At 43.3% G+C, this 24,296-nt stretch overlaps 1 protein-coding gene across 1 annotated transcript; it reads left to right on the forward strand.

Moving 5' to 3' along the window:
* The first annotated feature begins 610 nt into the window (after positions 1 to 610).
* KCNA1 (potassium voltage-gated channel subfamily A member 1) lies at positions 611 to 9,253 on the forward strand. Its single transcript, XM_019834392.3, has 2 exons — positions 611 to 1,466; positions 1,833 to 9,253. Exon 2 carries the CDS (start codon positions 2,344 to 2,346, stop codon positions 3,829 to 3,831), a length of 1,488 nt encoding a protein of 495 aa, XP_019689951.1. The 5' UTR covers positions 611 to 1,466; positions 1,833 to 2,343; the 3' UTR covers positions 3,832 to 9,253.
* Positions 9,254 to 24,296: the final 15,043 nt, after the last annotated feature.

Here is a 24,296-nt window from a genome sequence, read left to right on the forward strand (position 1 = left end):
TGGGGGCGCAGCTGTAGCCGCACTCCGAGTGCACCGCGCACGCCCCCGGCTCGTGCTGCCCTGAACCTCGGCGCGGACCCTTTCCCGAAGAAGTTGCAAGCCTTGCAAGTGGCTTTGTGGAGGCACTAGGCCGAGAAAAGTGGCTAAGGGAGGAGGGACGTAGGTGGGAGGTGGGCAGGCGACTTGCTTCTCAGATTCGTCCCAATTAGCATCAAGTTGGCAGACAGCCCCACAGCCCCACGAAGCCTTTGGTTGTCCACAAATCGCATTCTCCGTATTTCAGAATAATCTGATCGTAAGAAAACTTCAACTCCCATCGTAGGTCAAGGAGGGACAGCCTCGTAGCACCGCTGCCTCGCAGTGACACCACATACAACACACCCACAGCGAGCCTCAACTGCAGAGCTCTCCCCAAGGTGCGCATCTCTGCCCGTCAGGCGGAGACAAGCTGGGTCACCCCTGCAGAGAGACCCCTGCGGGAGGGCCGGGATGGCACGCAGAGCATGGCGGCAGAAGCCGATTATCGTGGGACTGCACAAACGCAAGCCCATCCGAGGAGTTTTGCCAGGAACACCGCCGCCTGCATTGCGTCGGACCTGACCATTTCTAATGTGCAATTCCCCGGGAAGGTCGCGGCCAGGGAGCGTGCATTTGCGGGGCTGTGCACCATAAGGGAAGGAGAATTGGTGGTCGGCTTTTCTGGCAAGAGAAGGAAAAAGCTGTTCCGGCAAGGGTGGGAACTGAATGACAACCCCCCTCTGCCAAGCCACCCCCTCATATTTTCCATCTACCTCCTCGCTCCTGCCCTCCCCCGCCCTCCCCAACCCACGCCCGAGTGGGCCAATCGCTGCTCCGCATTCCAGGCGCTTTCTCAGGTTTCTGCTGATCTTGCAGCGCCCAGAAATGGACCGAGCGGACCCGCCGCCGCACGCACCCTGCCCCACTCGGAGCTCCTGACGGCTCCACGCGCACCGCGGAGCCTCAGCGAGGTCCACGCTGGGGTGCGGGAAGCGGAGGGGATCCGAGAGCCATGTAGATCCAAGCTCTTGCTCGCCCTCCTCCTTCAGGATCGAATCAAGGGCTCCCATAAGTGTTAGGAGGGGGCGAGAGTGCTGTTTATCGTCATTTGCTTCCGAGCCTCGGGAGAGGGTGGCATTTTGCTTTTCCGCCCCGCATCCTCCGGAACTCCCTGCACCAGCGAGAGGACGGCGTCTCTAGGTTGTTGGCAACCGGTGAGAATGGGGGTAGGGAACGGACATTTCCGCCGTAGCGGCTCACTCAGTCGATTGTCCCACTGAAGGGGCGTAGGACGAGGGGGCGAGGGCGGCGACTTTGCCAAGCGCCTCTCGGATGCTGCCGCGGCGCCGGTCGCCGCTCCCGCCGGGTACTGCAAAGGCGACCTGCCGCATTCCGACTCGGGCTCTCCGCCGACTCAGCACCGCCCCTGCGCCAAGCCGGCCGGCCAGGTAGGGGGCTCCCCCGTCCGGGGCTGCAGAAGCGGGGGTAGGGGCACCGGGTGGGAGAAGCCACGGGTGTGGGGATGCTGCCCGGGACCTAGAGCTCCCTCAGCGTCTCTCGGCGCTTTCCCGATCTTTAGTTTAACGAAGTTGTAAACAGATCGGCTGTTGGGCATTGGGGAAAGTGGGATGGAAGAGCCCAAACTTGGATTTCCGGGTGTCTGCGTGTGTCTGTCTGTGTGTATGTGCTAACCCTAGCAAGAGTCCAGTGCTTTCTAAACAAGCTAGAGGTCTGTGCTCTTCGGTGTCTGTAGGTCCGTCCCATCTGAATGCTTCTGATTTTCTACCCCCGTATCACTTTCTATTTCTCTGCAGCGTCCATCGATCGCCCTGGTGGGAGCTTAGAAGGCGGCAGGCGAAGAGGGGTAGGAGGGGGGAGAGCCGAGGAGAAGCAAAAGGGGGTGGCAGGCAAGGGGATCTGCTGAGCTGGCTCTGCACCCGGTCCTAGGAGGGTCGCAGAGGGGAGGGGAGGCCAGGGTGACCCCCGAATGGATGGCCGGGTCCGCTAGAACGGCACTGCGTTAAGACACCTTCCAGCAGGAAGAAATACCAACCCTCCCCCCCCCCCCCCCCGACAAAAAGCTGCACCCGGGCTGCAGGCGAGGGGGGATTCCAAACTGAGCAAAAGACAGGGTAGAGGGGAAGGTAAGGAGAAGGGAAGTCCTAGATCTCTCCACCTGCTGGTTTTGAAGCCCCTCCCCCTGAACGTGGGGGGAGCCGCGCACTCCGGTGGGGGGGGCGCTTGGGTCCCCCCCACCCCTCCTCTCCCGCTGCTTCCCACCCCCGGCCCTCTCCTGGTCTCTCACCCCTGTGCCCCGCTTCCACCATGACGGTGATGTCCGGAGAGAACGTGGACGAGGCTTCGGCCGCCCCGGGCCACCCCCAGGAAGGCAGCTACCCCCGGCCGGCGGAGCACGATGACCACGAGTGCTGCGAGCGCGTGGTGATCAACATCTCCGGGCTGCGCTTCGAAACGCAGCTCAAGACCCTGGCGCAGTTCCCCAACACACTGCTGGGCAATCCTAAGAAACGCATGCGCTACTTCGACCCCCTGAGGAACGAGTACTTCTTCGACCGCAACCGGCCGAGCTTCGACGCCATCCTCTACTACTACCAGTCGGGAGGTCGCCTGCGGAGGCCGGTCAACGTGCCCCTGGACATGTTCTCCGAGGAGATCAAATTTTACGAGCTGGGCGAGGAGGCCATGGAGAAGTTCCGGGAGGACGAGGGCTTCATCAAGGAGGAGGAGCGCCCCCTGCCCGAGAAGGAATACCAGCGCCAGGTGTGGCTGCTCTTCGAGTACCCTGAGAGCTCGGGGCCCGCCCGGGTCATCGCCATCGTCTCCGTCATGGTCATTCTCATCTCCATCGTCATCTTTTGCCTGGAGACTCTACCTGAGCTGAAGGATGACAAGGACTTCACAGGCACCGTGCACCGCATCGACAACACTACGGTGATCTACAATTCCAACATCTTCACGGACCCCTTCTTCATCGTGGAAACCCTATGCATCATCTGGTTCTCCTTTGAGCTGGTGGTGCGCTTCTTCGCCTGCCCCAGCAAGACAGACTTCTTCAAAAACATCATGAACTTCATCGACATTGTGGCCATCATCCCTTATTTCATCACCCTAGGCACCGAGATAGCCGAGCAGGAGGGAAACCAGAAGGGCGAGCAGGCCACTTCGCTGGCCATCCTCAGGGTCATCCGGTTGGTAAGGGTTTTTAGAATCTTCAAACTCTCCCGCCACTCTAAGGGCCTCCAGATTCTGGGCCAGACCCTCAAAGCTAGTATGAGAGAGCTAGGGCTGCTCATCTTTTTCCTCTTCATTGGGGTCATACTGTTTTCTAGTGCAGTGTATTTTGCCGAGGCGGAAGAAGCTGAGTCGCACTTCTCCAGTATCCCCGATGCTTTCTGGTGGGCGGTGGTGTCCATGACCACTGTAGGATACGGTGACATGTACCCTGTGACAATTGGAGGCAAGATCGTGGGCTCCTTGTGTGCCATCGCTGGTGTGCTGACAATTGCCCTGCCCGTACCTGTCATTGTGTCCAATTTCAACTATTTCTACCACCGAGAAACTGAGGGGGAAGAGCAGGCTCAGTTGCTCCACGTTAGCTCCCCTAATTTAGCCTCTGACAGTGACCTCAGTCGGCGCAGTTCCTCTACTATCAGCAAATCTGAGTACATGGAGATCGAAGAGGATATGAATAATAGCATAGCCCATTACAGACAGGCCAATATCAGAACTGGCAATTGCACCACAGCTAACCAAAACTGCGTTAATAAGAGCAAGCTACTCACCGATGTTTAAAAAGCCAATCAAACTAAAAAAAAAGCCCCACTTAGCAGCTTGAAAGACTTAAAAAAAAAAAAACAACAGAACAAAAACCTAGTGACCCACGTCACTGTTTGTAGATACTTTACTAAATAGCCTTTGAATGCTCTGTTTAACTGTCAATGCATTGTTGCATTGAGGATAGGGGGGATGGTGAACCAGAAGCTTTCAAGATTCATGCAAAAAGAAACTATTTTCATTTTATTAAAAAATGGGAAAAGAAAGTGTATTTTCTAAAACTGGTTTAAAACAATTCAGTCCATGAGCTAGTCTAGGTAAAATAAGATTCATATGCTTCCCCATACTGAAACATTTTTAATACTTTGGCTTCTTTAACTTTTTTCTTTTACTAAAAACCAGACGATCACTTAGAAATATAAAATTTAAATTTGCATGGGACTCCATTATAAAACTTTTGCAAACTGCACAGCACATTTAAGACAGTGCATCTGATGTATTATATGTAACATGATATACCAGCCAAAAGGGGCAATGAACAAATGTATTTGTGTTGATCATCCCAACCGTATATTACGAGGTGAAAACCCCCACAAGTGCACATACATGCACGCAAAATTATTTAAGACTGGTTCATAAAGCACCTTATACATCTGATACTGGTCCTGGTCTGCAGGGATTTTCCCTCTGCCCCATTTCCCCTGCTCATCCATACTATTCTCTAAGAAAAAAGAAAACTGAAGTAGATTAACTGATTCGTCTGCAGTGCTGCTAAATTTCTCAACTGCAGGTGAGCCAAACACAGGTCTTTTCTCACCAGTCCTGCACCCTGACCCCTGGCCTCCAGAACTGGATGTAAAATCTTAGCCTCCTTATTGCAAGAGAGCACAAATGGAACTAAATGTAAGCATGTTTGAATCTGATCATATTTATTTTATAATCGCATGCCAAGAACGTTAACTCAGACAATAGGGGATAAGCTTACGTTGGGATCAACTCTTCTAAAAATAGATCCTTTTTTCATTTGCATTCACCGAAAGTGCACTCCTTCATTTATTAACTATTTTATTAGTAAATAAAGTACTGTATTTAAGTGCATATGTTAGTCAGATGGGAACAATAACTTTTTGGAGCTCAAAGCATGTTCTCTTATTCAGCATTATGGCCTATTTGATTAAGGTGTACCTTGAATTAATTAATGCATGATTTCAGTAAAAAAAAATTAAATCATAAACATTAAAAGTTTGTGGGATGAAGGGCCCAAAAGAAAATAATGGGGGGTGGGGGGTGGGGGCCACTCAGTTGATTTTCCTGTCTTTGCTCAGGGAAATGTCAGGTTTCTGTGCAGGTGTAGGCAGAGAGAGGACCAATATGCCCATCCCTTAAATGGAAGCTATGTGGAAAACTAAATAAGTCATCAAGGTATATATAGCAACACCTAAGAACAGGTATTCTTTCTAGCTGAAAATAAACACAAGCAAAACAAACAAACAAACAAACAAACAGACAAACAAAAAAAGGTGCAATACTGCATGTTTTTGGTGCATTCTTAGGATGTAAATGAACATGTTTATCTCTTGTATGCATCCAAAGCAGAGCTGATTTCTTTTTGCAGTCATGATTTGAGGTCTGTAGAGACTTCAGCCCTCCCCTTGAGGCTCCCTGAAGAAACTCAACCAATTGATTAATAGTTGCTTAGTGCCTTTATCCTGTACCCACAGTGAACTGCAGAAAGTGCCTCCATTAACACAGCTGAGAAGTTATGTAACAAAAGGGAGGAAAGGTTGAGGCACAGATATTTTGCTTTTGCTTTCTCCACCCTCCCTGTCTCACTTCACCACTGTGAGAAGACCACCCCATCCTGTACCCAGGAGAGAAGAGATCCAGGAGGGTGCTGTCTCCCTGGCCATCCACTGGACTTGGTCCCTTTGGCAGCCTGATCTGGGATGTACACTGGGGCCTGAGACCGATCATCACTCTGGATGTGAACCAGGAGCCCGTTTTCTCCCTCTTCTCCACCAGAAGCCAATATCAAGTTTTTGGAAATCTGTTTCCTGTCGAGGGCCACTCTGGATGTGAAAGGCTTCCTCAGGTCCAATGTAGTATTCCTTGCAAAGTTCTGTATTTCTCCTCTGTTAGCAACAGCACTCTGCAAATCTCTGATGGTCTGTTCTCTTTAGGCATCAGTGTGGATGTGGGAACACTCCGTATATAATAACCTTCCTTGGGTCTTCCCTCCCGGCCCACTCCCTTCAGATATTTTCTATGATGCGCCTATGCTCTTCCTACCTGGCAGTCCCTTCACAGGCTGAGCATCTAACTTCTGCTGCCCCAGGCACCCAGCCCAGAGAATGCTGGGGACCCTAGGTCTAGCTGAAAGACAACCAACCACGTAACACAGGCCTCTGGGGCCCGGCAGCTGTCCACCAATGGAGAGGCACTCACAGCCTTTTTAAAGACACCGAGGTGGGGAATCTTCATTCTGCACTTAGCATGTGGCTGCCTGCTGCTGCCCACCCTGCCCACCTTACATTCCTGCCCTGCTTCTTCGGGAATCCTCCCTGTTACTTCTGTCCCTTCCCCCACCTGTCCTAGAACTAGCAGGGAGGCAATAAACCAAGAAGCTAGAGTAACACCCAGGCTGGCTGACTCAGTTGAAAGAAAGAACATGGATATTTTACTTTCCTGTGCGGCTTTTGAGAATCTGTAAGACTGATGTAACATCATGGAAGACAAGGGGCCAAGGACTGCACAGCATCTGACCACAGGGCATTAAACCCTCCGCTGTGATGTTTCCTTCTCTTTTGAACTTTGACTTATCCTGGCTATTCCTCTCCTACCTGCTTAAAAATCTCCAGTTTGGGAAAACAAAGCCAACCTCCCCGAAAATTCTGGGGATATCTTGATCTTTTATTTAGACTTTGAGGTCTAGGACACACAGAACTTGAAACGCTGCACTCCGTCAACAGCAATAATCCACTCAGTACTGTGGGATGGATGGGTCAGAGGATGAGAAAATGGGACCAAGACTGATCAGACTGGTTTTGGCTACCTGGTATACCTCTCATAGATTCGCTGGACTGGGGTTCTTCTGCATGTGTTACAGGAAAAAGGGCTGCATGCATGAGCCTGTTGGCCTGGGATCGGGGAAGAGTTGTTATGAATTTGGGTGGTAGGGGGGAAATGAATGCTGCTTATCCATCTGTAGCTCATTGCAACCAAGTCAGTAGGAATGGAGTACAGGGATTATCTGTGTAGCATAGGCATGCGAAGTTTGACAAAGCTCTTACCCCTCGCACTATAATGTGCTGAAATGTTTTTGTAGACCTGAAGGTGCACTTAACAAAACTGCCTATTAAGGAATGACTATCTTTTGGTTTACTTATATTTATTGTAGTGGGATTTTTACCTTTCAGTCCCCTTCCTCGATCTTGAGCTTTAATAGCTCATGTCCTGAATGCTTGTTTTCTCCAAAAGGAGAGACTTTCTGACATGCTGATAGCCATAGCTCAGCTCTTCCAGTGCTTGGGGGCCCTAGTTCAATAGGGTTGGAAGTGGAAGGGCTGGGTCACACCAGGGCTGTTAGCCATCCCAGCATCTCTGAAGCGGTTAACTCACCTCAAGTGATCTGAATTCGAGAGAGACCAAAGACATTAATTTCCTCTGTCCTCAGATTTAGAGAAGACAGATTGTAGCCAGGAAAGCTTTTGTTTTTGCAACTCCTCTTCCCCATCTGTGTACAGCCTTCCCTCGCTCCCCCTGAAGAAATAGAGCACTGATCACCAGTTAGAGCAGTTCACTAGGGTGCATGAGTGAGTTAGCCTAGCAAAATCAAATGAACCAACAGCATATTCTTCTGGAATATGGCTGATGGACAGTCATTTCTCTAAAATTGTACAACTGTGGTGGAACCAAAGCACAGGTGACATCATAATCTTTACTCACTTGAGAATTAGAACACAGACAAACATGTAAATGGTAAGTGAGAAGATTTCTTTAAGTAGAAATTTGGTTTAGTCCATAAAGGGCCTTCTTCATGTTGTGTAGAGTTACAGATTTTTTCAAATTAGTTAACATCTGAAGAGTCCATAAAAATAGTTTCCTAACCCTCCCTTTTAGTATAGGAGACCTCAAAACACATGCTTTTAAACAATTTTACAATTGAATTCCTTGTTTGGTAGATTGCCTTGGACAAGAAGGAGAAAGAGCACATTAACAGAAGGCAATTCCCCATTTTCTTCCAGGGACAACTCATTCCTGGGAGTGGTGAGAATTGGTGGGTGGTAACCATCCATGGTATAGAATTGTTAGAAAGAATATAAACTGCCAAACAGCCATTTTATCTTCCCATTTTGTCAAGAAAGGATGAAGTCTTTCTATGTTTCTGTTCATTTCAAGAAGACAAATAAATACAAATTTTTAAACCAGACACAATCCAAGTTGAATTGCAATCTCAGGAGGTGGCCTCTCATCCACCATGCGGTGTATTAATACTCGTATTTATATCACGGAATTTCAGGGTATATGCGAACATGTTCAGCATGACTCAGGTAAATCTCAGAAGAATGTACTTTACTTACCATTTTTTGTAAAGAAGTGGACAGGAGCTGAGTTGTTAACCAAAACTGTTCCATTACCTTGGGTCACTGTGTGAACTCATTCAGGGTATAAGTGTAAGGCTCAGAAGTCTTGGGATTTAACGCCAGTCTCTTTGCTCAGGCAAAATGACCATGGGTTTCCTTGGGAAGTCCAATGTGTACATAAGGGGGGAGGCCCTGCTGACCTCAGGACTATTAGCTTTAAGGAGATTAGCCCTAGTCCCAGTGATTTTTATGTCGGAGCTAACTAGGAGTTTACTTTTTATGACACGAGACTTCACAGAGTCTAGAAGTGTTTTGTACCATAATCAGAGAAGAAGAAATGGTGCAAGGAAAGAAAACAAAACACAAAAGACCCCTTGCAAAATATTCCAGGTCAAAAGTTGTCTCCTCTCCAAAACCTGCAGAAACACCTTTCTTCTCATCAGTGCACTGTCTGGGAGCTGTTTGAGGCAGCAGCTGTAAGCTGACAGCATGGACTCTACGTGACATACCTCTAACATTAAAGATAATGGTATTACCAAGGTTCAAAACTAAAAATTGAGTGGTATTAATTTAAAGTGCACCGTCAGGACAACAAACCATTGAAGCTGAAAAAGCACTAGTTTCTTTCTTGAGTTTGCCAGTTGCTTACACCTTGAGTTAAGGGCGTGTCTCATTTCCACCTGCTGTGCATTTCCCCTGCCCTAACTGTTCAATATGTCAGGTGGAGGACATTGAATGTTACGAACTGAGAGCCTAATTGAAGCGCATAGTTTTCATCTATGCAATTTCACTTGCTTTTGTCACTTTATGATCTGTTCATATTTGGCATCAATTAAAGATAATTTTTAAGGATCTTACCAAGGAATATTGTGACTGGTTATTTGTCTCTTGTTTAACTGGTCTTTAGGGAAGTTTTTCATGTGGGATCTCTTTAAATAATGTGATGAGCCCAGGGTAAACTCATGAAGCAGCCTCGTGGTACTATCTGTTCTGTGCAAGGAAATGCACTGGGGTTGAATTCTGATAATAAATTCACAGTTTGGTCTCAGGTAGGATCCCAAGGAGAGGCCTTTGGAATTTGGCCTATGAAAGCAGTTGGGGGAATCAAGCTTTGAAAAGGAAAAAAGAAACGAGGCCCCAGGGAGCAAAGTAATTGATTATATTCACTTAAATTGTTTTTTATTTGAAACTTTATTTTCAGTTGCAGTCTAAGCCTTTCAGAAAGGATAGTGTGTGTGTGTGTGTGTGTGTGTGTGTGTGTGTGTGTGTAACAGTGCTGTGGTCTGGCATCAACTAACTTGATAATTACAATAAGGTGTTGGAAGCGATTTTGATGTGAAATAACGAAGTGATTCCTGGTGGTTCTTTGCATAAACTTTTCCCACATAGCTCTATGTGTGGTTAACATTTCTTTTTTTCTATTTTTTTTGAATGACTTATTGGTGCATTTCCTTTTGATTCTTCCTGAGATTTCGAGGTTCTCTTTTCTTGACTTTCAATCTCATTTTATGCAAGCTTTTTATGTCAGACCAAACAGGATTACATGCTTTATGACAGGTGTCTGTTACATGATGCATGCATGGTGTGGCAGGGGCATCATCACAGAATTGTATTTTATTGTGATGGGCTCATATTGTAAGATTTGGAGGTGAATGTTATTTTTGTTGTAGAAGTTGCTCATGAAAGTGGATCATGAGGCTGGCTGGGCTTCCTATGATTTTTCTGTTGTGATCAGAAAACAGACCAGTTGAACTCTGACAGAGAAAGGTAAGAGAGAGCTAGAACTATGTAAATGGCGGTGGGCAAAGGAGCCAGGACATTCACACCTCTGAGTGTGTTTCTCAAAGCTTAGCTTTGGGATGGTTTTCTTGAAGCAGAGATGGACAGATCCAGCGAGCCGTACCAGTAGGGTTGTAATGGAAGCTTTGCTGTATACCGAACTTCAAAAAGAAGGCAAGTCAGTTTTAAGGGGAGGCCAATCAGAGGACTCAAGGACAGAAAGCTGATGTGATTTGATTCCAGCCTCTCTGCCACTGGGTAGGGAAACTGGCTGATGCTTCCTGCAGTCAGTCTAGATTTGTAGAGTTAACCAGACTGGAGCGTGGAGGGAAGGCTAACCCCGAGGCTGAACGGAGCCTGTCCATTCAAAGTCTTATGCAGATAAGACAGCATAGTAATGCTGCATGACTGGAAAGCAGCCCTTTGGACAGGCTTAAAAACAGGTCATTGAAAATATCCTATTTAATTAACTGAATTTAATATATAATTGATTTTTATAAAGCTTATTTATTTTGAGAGAGAGAACATGAGCAGAGGAGGGAGAGAGAGAGAGAGAGAGAGAGAGAGAGAGAGAGAGAGAGAGAGAATCCCAAGCAGGCTCCACACTGCCAGCATGGAGCCTGACACAGGGTTCCAACCCATCAACCACGAGGTCAGGACCTGATCCATAACGAAGAGTTGGATGCTTAACCAACCGAGCCACCCAGATTCCCCAAATATACCATCAATTTTAATATGCACTGTTATTTGACATATTTTAAAGAACAAGACAACATGTTATGATCTGCTGTATTAATTCATCCCAATTTTAGAGATGTAAAAATGTAAAAAAAAAAAACAACAAAAGAAAAAGAAAAAGGGAATCTTAGAATTAATGAGCCACCATGATTTAAACATTATGCCCCCCTTTGTTTCCTGGTATGAGAATAGCTTTGAATCGTAAACCCATTAAATTTGCAGTTCCTTCAGATCTGAGCCGTTGCTTCAGGTTTTCTTTTCACTATCTGTTAATACCACAGTGTTTTTGCTCAGCCCTGTCCTTAATTTTGGCTTTGTGCAGATACGTTTTGGAGCCTCCTGTCTGCATGCTGGAGGCCTCAGACTTCATCATGTCTGGAAGGAGCTTTGTTCTTGCTGCTCCCCCCTCCCTTGCCCCTCAACAGACTCCCTCTCTTAGAAGATGGTCAGAACCTCTCAGCTCTTGGCTTTATCAAGTTGGGGGCAACATGACACCCTCGATCCCAGGGAGGTGCTAATAGCAACACTTCCAGTTTGTTTAGCGCTTTGCAGTTTTCAGGCCACTTCCACGTTAAGTATGTTGTTTTGTTCTGCTTGGGGAATTAGGTAGGGCTCATATCACTGTCCTTGTCTTATAGGCCAAAGGATCTGCCCAAGGTCACTGGGTGGAGGGGGCAACCCTGGGTTCATTGATGTTTCCATGGTCCAGTGCTGGCACATGATAGGGACTCTGAGTGTTTATTGAGCTGCTGGGATGCTAGAAAGTGTAATGTTACATAGTAAAGAGAAACTAGTAGGCTTTGCTTAGGGATGTAGGCTCTTTGAGTCTTTAAGCTGCTCATTTCTAAAATGGAAATGTAATGGAAATGTTGTGGGATTAAATGAGATGACACAGGTTAACATGTTTGGTAAATTCTAACATGTTCTAGAACACATTATATGTAAGATACAACATATGTGTTATATGTGTTCATATGTTCTATGTGAGATAGAAATAGTTATGTTTTTAATTAAAATGAGAACAGAGGAGCAGGGGGAGGGGGCTGCCAGATGATTTCTCCTCAGAGGAGGAACTGTCCTTTAAAGGAAGACTCTAGGGGGATCAGATGCTTAATTCAAAAAATAATGGTATTATGGTAGAGTTTGAAGACTTGGGGGGCAGAGACATTTTCAGTAGGGATTTTCAGTATATCCTGCATATAACAACAGCTATGCTGCAGCCCCACAGAATACTGAGCCACCATTTCTGGTTCTGTTCCTCCCTTACACTGTCACATAATACTATTTTGCTTCTTCAGACCTCAAACATCAAGGGCACGCTCTGCTCTGTTACAAGTGAAGGGACCATAAGATATCTTCAGTCATTTGCATCCCTTCTCTTTGCCTCATTTCCCTCATGTACAAAATATTGTGTGATTTAATTTTTTTCTTCCCACCTGTGAATATTGAGAAATAAAGCAAGATGTTGTTTGCAAAGTTTTCTCATATGCTTGTCTTAGAGATATTATATAAATATAAATATATTCTTAACTTCCCTTGCTAAAAATAAAATAACCCTCACAAGCACACATGAGTCAATGCAGCCTTCTCTTGAATAGCACAATACTACAAAGATGTTTATAAAAATGTATAGGTTATCTCTACTGTGGTCCAACTCTTTCTTCTTAAAAATTATTAGATAAAGTAGCCGTGATTTACATGACAGTGGAACTTTCATCTGAGGTTCTCAAGGAATTTCATTGTAATTAAGAAGTTGAGTATTTGTTAGAATCTTTGGCTCATGCAACATTTTTCTAGAGAATAACATTCAGGGGTTACATTCTCTACCTTATTAATGATTTTTTAAAGATACAATTTACATGGCATGTTCATGTTTGCTGAAATAGATAACATGTTTCCATGTTGTTTGAAGTGCCCAGCAGTAAATACACTTTAGGAATGTTTCTAGAGAAACTAATTCCAGTAGAAATTATTTTTTCAGAATTGAAATCAGAGGATGATCAGTGAGTAGGAGCTTAAGCTTTGGATAATTAAGTTTTGAGCTGAGGGCCACATCCAACTTTTATTAAAAATGCTCATTTCTCTATGTATTAAGACTGTTTGGAAATCCAAGGTGCTTTAATTATCTCTACAATGATCATTGCTTTTTTCCATTCCATAAAATATTATTTCACTGTTACAGGAAGGAAATAATTTGTTTTATGTGAATTTCAAAGGAAATTTCTGAGAGTAAGTTTTGACCCATCATTGTTCCCTCTTCATTAGCAAGCAAAATAATTTTCAATCTTAGAGGGAGTAGTGTATACCAATCTTAAAAGATGGGATGCCCAGCTCTTAGTTTTTGAAAAACCACAAGATATTGGCTTATTGGTTTATTTTTTCTTTTTAATGTTTATTTATTTTTGATAGAAAGAGAGACAGAGTGTGAATGGGGGAAGAGGCAGAGAGAGAGGAAGAATGTGAAGCAGGATCCAGCCTCTGAGAGGTCAGCACAAAGTCCCACGAGGGGCTGGACGTGGGGCTCAAGGTGGGGCTCGAGGAGGGGCTCCAACTCAGGAACTGAACCGTGAAATCATGACCTGAGCCAAAGCTGGACACTTAACCAACTGAGCCAGGCAGGTGCCCCATATTGGCTTATTGTTAAAGGACATTTCTAGTTAAGATAGAATGACTTTCTTTTAGGTTTCCAGGGGATGAAGTTCCCATTTGTTGGCATTTAAAAAATAATGTTTATCTTTAATGGATAAAGATGAATACTCTAAATATCATCAATCACAGGTTTAGTAATTAAAAAACAGAACAATTTATAGCTCCCATAATTAGCATGTTGGAAGAAAAGTATTTGTCCTCTGAAACAGTTTTCAGGTGGTGCATTAGAGCAGCGTTTCCAGCCGGGACACCCATTGGATGGGCAAAAGGAGGTCATTTAGCCTGAAAAAGGAAAATATCTGTCTTTAATTATAAATCTCAAGATTGTAGCAAGAGTATGATGGGCAAAATGAAAATGATATTGTTTCACCTTTCTGAAGGCAGAGAGTTTAACCAGGATAATTTTCAAGTCTTTAGTTTTAAAATAGCTGGTTAGGAAATAGGCTCACAGTGGGGAGATTTGAGACTCTGGCTCATGTGTTGTGCATATTAAACCACTCATTAATTATTATGATGACTAAAGCCATCCTTCATCAGTTAATGTGGTTTAATGTTCAGTGATGGGACTATTATGCTGTTTCTAAAAAGCCATAGATATTGTGTTATGGGTCAATTCACTGCACTCAGTGGTCAGTCGAGTTGTGACTTGGGTTTTTAAACTCAGGATTATATTATCCAGGAAGCTTACTGGAATCCAGTAAGATAGACTCTTTGTTATGACAGATTATATAGATAGAGTCTCACGGAGAAGAAAAGAGATTCGTCAGATTTGAGGATATGGTCTTGGGAAGCCTTAGCATTCTCATGTTCAAAACCAAGTAACATTTTCATAGGTCCTAAACGTACTGACCTAAAAGGAAAATGGTTAGAGGTGATTTTTACAAGACAGAGTCTTGTAAAATGAATGAGGATAACCATGTTCCATTTAAATTTATTTACTTTATACCTGACGGCTTTATATTAGGTGCGGTTTCCACTCTCCTCATAAATACAGTGGCTCTGTGAATGAAAATTCTGAATTTGTCACCTGTTGCAGCAAGTCCCAATTTCTCTGGCTGCGCTGACATTTGACCCTTACTGTATTGGGTTCAGTTCCTCAGTTCCATAAACACAGTAGTTGAGAATAACCACGAAAACGGTTAATCTTGGTGCCCTTTTCTTTGGGAAGGAACCTTATTTTGGATTACTTTGACAGAGATTGTAACTTTAACCATTGATAGTTTATTGCTGAGTTCTCTCCCAAGACACAAAGACTGAACACCTCCAGAAAATACATTTCCTCATCCATTCTAGTTGAGATTGGATTGGTACATTTTTCATACATATTCCTGCTTCCTTTAGAAGTCAGATGTTGGCAGTTCATTTTTCTAGAAAACTGTTCATATTCTTAGGCTATCAGGGGTTTGACTTGTTAGAGCATCATCTTTTGGATTGATGGTTGTAGACATCCTAATATTTTCTGAGAATCTTAAAAATGCTGTTTTACTGGCACTTCGGTGCTATGTATCTTTCAAGACCAAAGGTGGAGAGGGTCAGAGCACTTAAAGATGGAAAAATAGAAGTTTATTTCTTCCTCGTTATCCTTTCCTTCCCCGTACACTATTAAGTGCCCACACATCACTTATTTGGGGGACCTGATGTCTGTATTGCCAGGAAAATGCCTATCCTGATCCCCAGTTCATGTATGTGAACACACACACACACACACACACACACACATTTATACACTCTGATCTCTACTCATCTACCTGTCCATGAACCCATAGGTATCACCTGTGTTATAGGTGTGTTAGCCAAAATGGGGTAGCACTTTTAATCGATACTACAGATTTGTCACCACTCCCTTTTAATTAAGCAACACACACACAGAGACACACAGTAAGATATCATGATAAATTTTTCCATTTTGCAGTTAAAGAAACTGTAATTCAAAGTAAAGGAAAAAAAAAACAAAAACCAACAGAAGTTGGGGATCCCAGCATATTTTTCAGTGGGCTCTGGGTGCTCACCACAATGAATATAGTGACAGTGTATCTGATTCTCTCTTGCTTGGGTTTATGCTCCATTGCTCCATGGATAGCTCAGGCACATAGTGACAGAGAGTGGCCTGGGGTGGAAAATATGTATGTGGATCGTCTCTGAACATTGGTCTCTTCCTGCCGGGGCCAGTTCCTTCCACTTTGTTAAGTTCAAAAAGTGTCTATTTTCTGTTGTGTGGTCTGCTGAGAAAGTGACCTTCCTAAGGGGAACACTAAAGCTGGAAACTTTCCTTGCCCTTGCAGAATTTGGGTCAGTGGACCTATGGCATATGTCTTTACTCCTCTAAGACTTTGTTTGCTGCTTTGTAAAATAACTAACTAACCAAATAAATAAATAACTGCCTTAACAATGTTGTTCCCCTGACTCACAAATATCAAACTATTTTGATACTTTTGTTATTTTGATATTTTGGAAAAAGCTGCTGTACCTCCCAAAGCCTGGCAACGTTCCTCAGATTTGTGTGAATTGAAGACGTCTCATAAATGAATAAAAATTTAAGTGATATAACGTACTTAAGGTAAATAGTTTTGATATTATTTAAACTAACTGCTTAAATAACTGATATTATTTAAACTAACTTGGACCCCCAGCTTTATTTAGACTCTAAACTTGCAAACCACAGGAAAGATGCAGTTTTGTTTGCCGTATGTACAAATGCTCCACCATTTAATGGTGTCTTAGTTAAAGGGGTAGTGTAATAAGTGTTCCTTTTTTATCATTTGCAATTTATGAGAAACCTTCACATACATGATCTTATTTGACCCTTGCAGTGGCTTCTTGAGGAGACAGGTAAGTTCTGACTCTTTCTTTTCCAGCTGCAGGTTGAGTCCTCCTGGGGAATAGACTAGGAGGTGGAGAGCCATGCAGCCATGCAGCAAGACTGTTAGGGAGTGCTCTCAGGGGATTATACCTGGGAGGGGAGAGAAAGTGAAGCTGACCAGGGGGAGGTGTCAGGCTGCAACACAGTTACAACAGAGGCTTGGTCATCCCTGTAGGGAACTCTGAAGCTACAGTGGTCCTTCAGACTTTCCCTGAGATGGGATAAGGGGGCAGGACTTTACTTGTTCTTGCTGACCCATCTCTGGATGAGGATACCCTGAGAAGAACTTAACCTTGGGTGAGGTCACTGTCTTCATTGGAGGCAATTCCCAAAGAGGGCTCATGGCTGAGGGCATTCCCAGCAGTTGAGGGGTGAGTTATTCAGTTGTGACGGGGGCTTGGGTCTTGCATCAGAGCGCCTATAACGGAGGACGTCATAAACTTGCATGTGGCCAGAGGGAAGGTACCAAGAGGGAGAAAGATGAACAGTAAAGCAGAGGAACATTAAAAAGTGGGATCATCAGTTTCTAATAATCGAGAGTTTACTGTAGTTCATAGATTGACTTGTTAAATGGATAAAGTGCTCTGAGGCCCCTGGAGGTGCTTCTTTCTAATGCATGCTAGAAGGCATCTTCCAGACTAGCCTGAGCTCTCCTGTATGGATTGAGTTCAATTATTAATCAGGAGTGATGGGCGATGCTGGCTAATGCTGCCTAATGGCACAGGCTGGGTAATTGTGCTCCTTTGTAATGCATGTTCAGAGCACAGATTCGGATGGTATTGACACAGTCTGCTCCTCGCTCCGCCTGAACACCTCTGTGGTGTAATGCTTTGAGTTCCCAGTAAAATGCACCAAACCGCTTGTGTGACTTAATGCATCTGTGTAACATTAGCACTTCCTCTTAATGTGTCACATGGATGACAAAGAAGTGCCTGGAAAGGAGTTGGTGGGAATGGGGCTTTTAAAAGCAAACTCAGCCTGTGTGGCCCTATCACCATGCCCCTAAGTGTTTTTGTGGCCAATTTAGAACTACTCAGCATGGACACCATACACCTGCATCCTCCTTAGCAGAGTCAGCTTGGCCTTTGGTCCAGAAATGACAGGGTTATTTAGATTGTCCATCTGAAAACAGACCTCAGAGGAACTAATTGTTTGGGCAGCTTTGCACTTGGACCTGAAAAAAAAAAACCTCTAGGCTATGGTGATTAATGGTAATTCTGATTTCTCTGTGTCTCTAACCTGCTAGCAGGAAATTTACATTTGCTAAAAATCCAGCTTGTTGCGCTCCAGATCCAGATCTGATCCAACGTGGATTTGAGTCTATTCAGAGAACAAATATGATTCCCCAAACATCTGTCATTCTGTAGTATCAAATCACGGTTGTGTTGGAAATCTAGATTTTATATTTTGAATCCCAAACCATAGCATTTTAATACTTAGAGTGTAGAATAAAATGTCAGCTTCTTTTGGCTTAGGTAGTAAATCATACAAGCCCGTGGATCCTTGCAGTTTATAAAGTAACCATTTAAGGAGTGAAATCGGGTTAGTCAGATTTAAGGCCTGCCAGTTTTGGAGGTGTGAAAGACCCTAGGATAGATTTTGCTGTAATCATTGAGACCTGAAGCCTGCTGGTCTCTGAACAAAAGAAGAGGGAAGATAAAGAAGCTGTCACCTCAGAGGTTTGACTCTCTTACCTCCATTTTGGGAATACTGTCTCTGTATGTATGTGTGTCCTCATGCGGTATTTTTCCTTTCTTAGTTACTTTTCTTTCTTGCTTCTAAGTTTTTCTAGCCACCAGTAAAGCAGTAGCAAAGCATGACCCTATTTCAGATGAGACTCTTCCAGAAAAATGACCTGTGGGAAAACCTCAGTTGGAACAGAGAAGTCCATTTCTTTCTAGCACTCTAGAAACATCATCCCTGTCGTCTGAGTCTTCTAGAAAAATGAGCTAGTGTCCCAAATGAGTTCCCTTCTTTAAGTGATAACAAAATTGAAAGGACTCTAAAGAAATGAGATCATTAACATCTCAGTGAAGGAAAGGGTTATTTCTATGGAGTAAATGGAATAGCTATAAGGAACTGTGGGAAATAGATTAGATTGTACAAATAAAAAAACATTTGCTTCTACCTAAGACTCCACTGATCCACTCTTAGAAAGATATTTGCAAGAACATGAGACTCAGAATTACCTGTCCTTTTATTGAATTCCCTTGTGACTTATGCCATATGTGTATAAGGGGGCTTTAGAAGCCTAGTCCATGGTCATTTTTCTCCATGCAAAGTCTACAGATTAATGTAGGGAGCAAACATTAATGTAATTAATGCAAAATCTACCCTGGATTTCATAATTCCCAAACCCTACTAATCTGAGATGACTATTTTATTTTTTTTTAATTTTTTTTCAACGTTTGTTTATTTTTGGGACAGAGAGAGACAGAGCATGAACGGGGGAGAGGCAGAGGAAGAGGGAGACACAGAATCGGAAACAGGCTCCAGGCTCTGAGCCATCAGCCCAGAGCCTGACGCGGGGCTCGAACTCCCGACCGCGAGATCGTGACCTGGCTGAAGTCGGACGCTTAACCGACTGCGCCACCCAGGCGCCCCTGAGATGACTATTTTAAATAGCACAGCTTCCATTTAGACAGAATTTCTATTCATCCACACTTAAGGATGGAATAATAGGAGCCTATTATATACATGATTGCATCATGCATATAGAGGATCGAGGTTTGCATCAGCTGGAGTCAAGTTACATTTGGTTGGGAAATTGTGCGTGACAGTATGAGATATGGAGATGTCTACCGACCAAAGCAGTTTGGTTAGCATAAGCTCTAGTCCACAGTTGTAGCACACTAAAAATCCAGAAAACTTCCAAGACCTGGAATATTTTTAGTTGCTGTGAAATGAAAATTGCTTGGGTGTTAGCTACTTAAGAGAGAAGATAAGGAAGCTTATCCTTGTTATAAAGTTTTCTCTCTGTCTTTGCAGCCATAGGGCAAGGGCAGCTCCTGGGCTTCTTGGGCAATGTTTCCATGAGCATGTTCTTAACTCAGCAGTAGCATCACAGAGGTACTGGTGCCATCAGAATGGTGGGTTTTGGTTTGGTTTGGCTTTGGTTTTTACGCGGATGCAAGATCTAGACTCAGAAACCATTTACTGTGTTACTATTAGTATGCCCTACAACTCTTGTAGTTGGTCTACTTTTTCTCTTTCCTTTTTGATTCCTTCCTTCCTTCCTTCCTTCCTTCCTTCCTTCCTTCCTTCCTTCTTTCCTTCCTTCCTTCTTTCTTTCCTTCCTTCTTTCTTTTCTTCCTTTCTCCTTCCTTCCTTCCTTCCTTCCTTCCTTCCTTCCTTCCTTCCTTCCTCCTTCCTTCCTTCCTTCCTTCCTTCCTTCCTTCCTTCCTTCCTTCTTCCTTCCTCTTTCTTCTTTCTTTCTTTCTTTCTTTCTTTCTTTCTTTCTTTCTTTCTTTTCTGAAGTGTTAAGAGACAAGCCTCCATTTCCAATGCAGCATGGAGATCTTTATACCCAGAGAAACCAAAATTGTTTGGACCTTGTCTATAAACCAAAGGTGACAAGATCTGATACTAATAATGCCTCGGATACATATCATGGAATAATAGAAACTCAGAGTTGACCTGAACCTTTAAAGTCATCTTTTTCTTCACCTATTTGTACTTAAATGATCTCAACAGCCTTCTTCCCAGTTCCCCATCTTTTCTGTATTGTGCCACTTCAGTTTGATAGTCACTGATTTGCAAGTCTGGTTCTGTCATTATATCATTGTATCTTAAACATGATTCTACTGATGGGGAAAAGCAGAGCACTGGAAAATGTCTCGCTGCTCAAGCTCAGAAATTCTGATTCTTGAACTAGGATTTAGTCACATAGTCTTGTACTGCTATGAAGATAAGTGATCTGATGCAATATTGGAAAAATGGTATAAATAGTAATAAATATATTTTGTTCTTGTGACCATTTTAAGTCATTCTGTCTGGACACAGTGGTGGTTTAGCATAATGTTCAGAACATTCATTTAAGCCCATTTCAAAATGTGTTTATTTTTCTCAACAGAGATGTATATAATTTGTTTAAAAACATCTTTTCATAAATGTGTTGAGGTCTTCCTAGTACCAGATGTACATAATTGTATATTTCACTAGTGCTGTACATTGTAATATTAAATCTTTTTTTTTGTTTGTTTTTGTTTTTTAGCATATCACACACTATTTTATCAGCACAAGCTTTCAGCCATAAAGGAAATAAAATCAGACTTTGGCTAGATAAGAACTTTAGCAAACATTAAAGATTTGTCTACCTCTTTAGATGTTTGGTATCATTATTCCCTTATTTAAAAGTATCAGTTCTTTCCTAATCTATACAGGGTAAAGTTCACATTCCTTAGTGTGGTAAAGTAGGACATTAGACATCCAATGCAGCAAACCTCCCATGAAAGGGATACACTTCTCTTCTCTCTTAAGTAGCTAGCACTCAAGAAATTTTTATTGCATAGTGTTATCTTATGCCACTTTAATTTGTGCACTAGCTCACAGAACCACTCACCATTTGCAGAAATTTCCACCCACCATTTCTAGAAATGAGGCTAATGATACATTTATTTATACATCACTATATCTCTGCATGCATTGTTCTTTGCTTGAATATATGTTGGTTTCCTACTTTTATTATTACTAGACGGCTATTCAATCCATAAAAACCCAGCTTGGTCATCACCACCATTGGATCCCTATAACAATTAAAAATATATTCAAATAGATTCTTATTTTTATCTATCGCTCTATTACACTGCATTTCTCAGGAGTAGGAATCATGTTCGGTATATAGTAGGTGCTCCATAAGTACTGGTTGAATGAGGAAAGAAATAATTTTTGCTATGGCGCAGATGCTGTGGGCAGAACTCAACAGAATTTTGCAAGCAGGTAAGATTTTAAGTGCTCATAATGTATTATCTATGCAACAGCTTTCTTCAAGGAACTTAATGTTCTAAAGTCTTTAGCCTTATTTTATCCTTCCAGATTTACCATTTGACTTTTGAAAATAGGGTAAATAGTACTCCATCTGTTATTCCTGTGGGCAGGAAACAGGCATATCTCCTTCACATGGCCCATATAGGTCTTCCTTATGACTCCTTTGCCTCAATACACCAAGTTAAAAATTACATAATGGGGTTGATAACTACACTTCTGTAAGCATCCCTAGGAGAGGGAGGGAGACAGGGAGACCTTTCTGGAAAAGATAGTGAAACAAGCCCAGAAAAGGAAGAGAACCTTCTAAAAATGACACTAAATTAATGGCAGATCTAAGACTAGAAGCCAGAAGGCCCAACAGGGTTGAAATATTTTCTCTCTCTTAAAAGTCAGACTATTACTATTCATAGTGCAGTGGGGACTGCTTTTTGTCTTTCTGTTCTCACTCAAGTCTAGGAGTTGTGTGCAGCTTTCCACTTAGGTCTTCTGATTTTCAGGGCTCATGAAAGCAGATCAACTCTTTTAATGCTTCCAGAATTAAACAAGCCCAAGTCTTCCTATCCCTCCCCCCAAAAGCATCATATTATAGAAACATTGGGGTTATAAAAGTAATTTGCCCTACATAAATGTCTTCAGGGAAAAGCTGTGCCATAGGTTCTCTTTGTTGAAGATCAAGTGGTCTCTCCTAGGTGAGCTGGGTCTCCTTTGTCACCCAGTTGAATCCTGTCCTTCTCTTCTTTGCTAATATTGCCTCTACCATCCCCGTCTTGTGCTATTTCTTTGTCCTCTGTGGTGTTTGCAACACCTCCCAATATAGCATCCTCCTGCCTTTAATAAACGTGCTGTTAGTGTTTTCCCCTCCTACCTCATCATTAATAAAGATGTTAAGGAAAACTGGGCCCATCACCAATCCATGGAACACCCCACTAAACACCTCCCACCCACTCGCAACATAACCATTTATCATTACCCTTTGTTTACAATCCTTTCAACTCTTCCTCATCCATGTGGCAGTGCTTACACCCCAGCCAGCTTGCACTTCTTCCTCCAGGGCGACAGAGAATCCTGCACTCTTCAGCTGCATTGTAATCAGCAGGATAGGCTTTGTTTGGTGACAGTGCAATTTGGTGAGAAGTACGGGATTTGATGAAGAAAGAATACAAATGCTTGAGGTCTGACATATACATATTTTTTAGTGATTATTTCCAAGAAGGAATAGATAGCACACAGAGGGTTGACTTAGGAACCGGATGCCAAGAAAATGACAAGTGTAGCCAGTTAATCTGCCAAAGAGATGCTAGCAGTTTTGTCAACCCAGAATGTATGTAGAGACACTTAGAGAAGCACATACACTCACTCACTTTCTTGTGGCTTAAAAATAGGTTTATACTCACCCTTGACTCCCAAGTGTTAGATGAAGAACAAACTCTCTTGGTCTTTTCTTAGGACTGGATTTTATTTAACTTTGATATACAGACTCTGAGAATTGAAAATCAAGTAAGATAGGATCTCTGTTCACAAGGAGCTCAGTGTGGGAGACAGAGGGACTCTAGCACTGGCAGTATGGTGGGGTAAGCTCACTATCAACACACAGACATCCTTACTTTTTTGGGGGGGCAGGGGGCTTATGACAACAAAAATATATTCTCTCATACTTCTGGAGGCTAGAAGTCTGACATCAAGGTGTCATGAAGGCTGTGCTCTCTCTGACGGTTCTAGGGAAGATTCTTACTAGCGTCTTCTAGCTTCCAGTTGCTGACAATCCTTGGTGTTCCTTGGCTTGTATGGGCATCACTCCAATCTCTATCTGTCTTCATGCAGCTGTCTTTCCTTCGTGTGTCTGTGTCTAATTTCCCTTATCTTATGAGGATCCCAGTCATTGGATTAGGGCCAACAACTAATCCAGTAAGCATCATTACATTTATCATTACAGATTGTTCCTTTTCTACCTGTGTTAATTGATCTAATTTTAGTGTGTGTGTGTCCACATTCTGCCTCTCTTGAGTTATAGTTGCTGAAACTGCACGCTGTATTCAGGCATAGATATACCATAAAAGATGAAGAAGCATTTTCTTTATAATGCCCGTTTTGTCCAGCAACTCTTCAGATTAATTTCAGCAGGGTATCTTTTCTCAATTCTCTGAACTGTCAAAGCATGATATTTACCTCTTTTATGGTACCTCACACCTAATGAAGAGTTGTTTATGTCTTTCTGCCCCACTACATTATAAAGTACTTACTGGAAGGAGCCACACTGTGCATATATGTGTGGCTCCCACAAAACTGATAGCCTTACTTGCCTTAATATATGCATGAATAGATGTACATAAGAAGGAAGGAAGGAAGGAAGGAAGGAAGGAAGGAAGGAAGGAAGGAAGGAAAGAAGGAAGGAAGGGGTGGACATCTTACTATTCTTCCAACTAAAAATTAAAATAAAAAACCCCAAAACTATTTTCCTTCCTGAGACCTTTTCCTCTCACTTTTCTACTGATAAAATTCAATCAGAAGGTGATGAGGAAAAATAAGTGATATGGGTCTAAAGAGTGTCAATAAGTTTCACATAACAAAATAGAATGTGTTTTGTCCTTCCCTCCCCACATTTGTTCTGTTAACCTGACCTCTCCACAATTCCTTTTCATGAGCCTCTGCACTCCTGGGGGTGGCCAGCTCCTGCACCTCCCATGGGAGATGCTGGCATTGCTGGTACCCCGATGGGATTTTGTCTACCTCTCCCTCTATACTAAATAGTGCCTAACATACTCATCTAAAACTTGAAAGGAAAGGATATTTTAAATTTGCATACGCCCTTTTAATCTTTCTTCAAATCACCCTGTGCTCTGATTCTCTCCATTTCTGTCTCAGTGATTCTTACATCTTAGCAATTTCAC

The sequence above is a fragment of the Felis catus genome, chromosome B4 (genome assembly GCF_018350175.1).
Source record: "Felis catus isolate Fca126 chromosome B4, F.catus_Fca126_mat1.0, whole genome shotgun sequence".
Lineage (NCBI taxonomy): Eukaryota > Metazoa > Chordata > Mammalia > Carnivora > Felidae > Felis > Felis catus.

Bases quoted from the DNA above. Each gene is read 5' to 3' on its own strand.
- KCNA1 (XM_019834392.3), top strand. From the start codon at position 2,344: ATGACGGTGATGTCCGGAGAGAACGTGGACGAGGCTTCGGCCGCCCCG.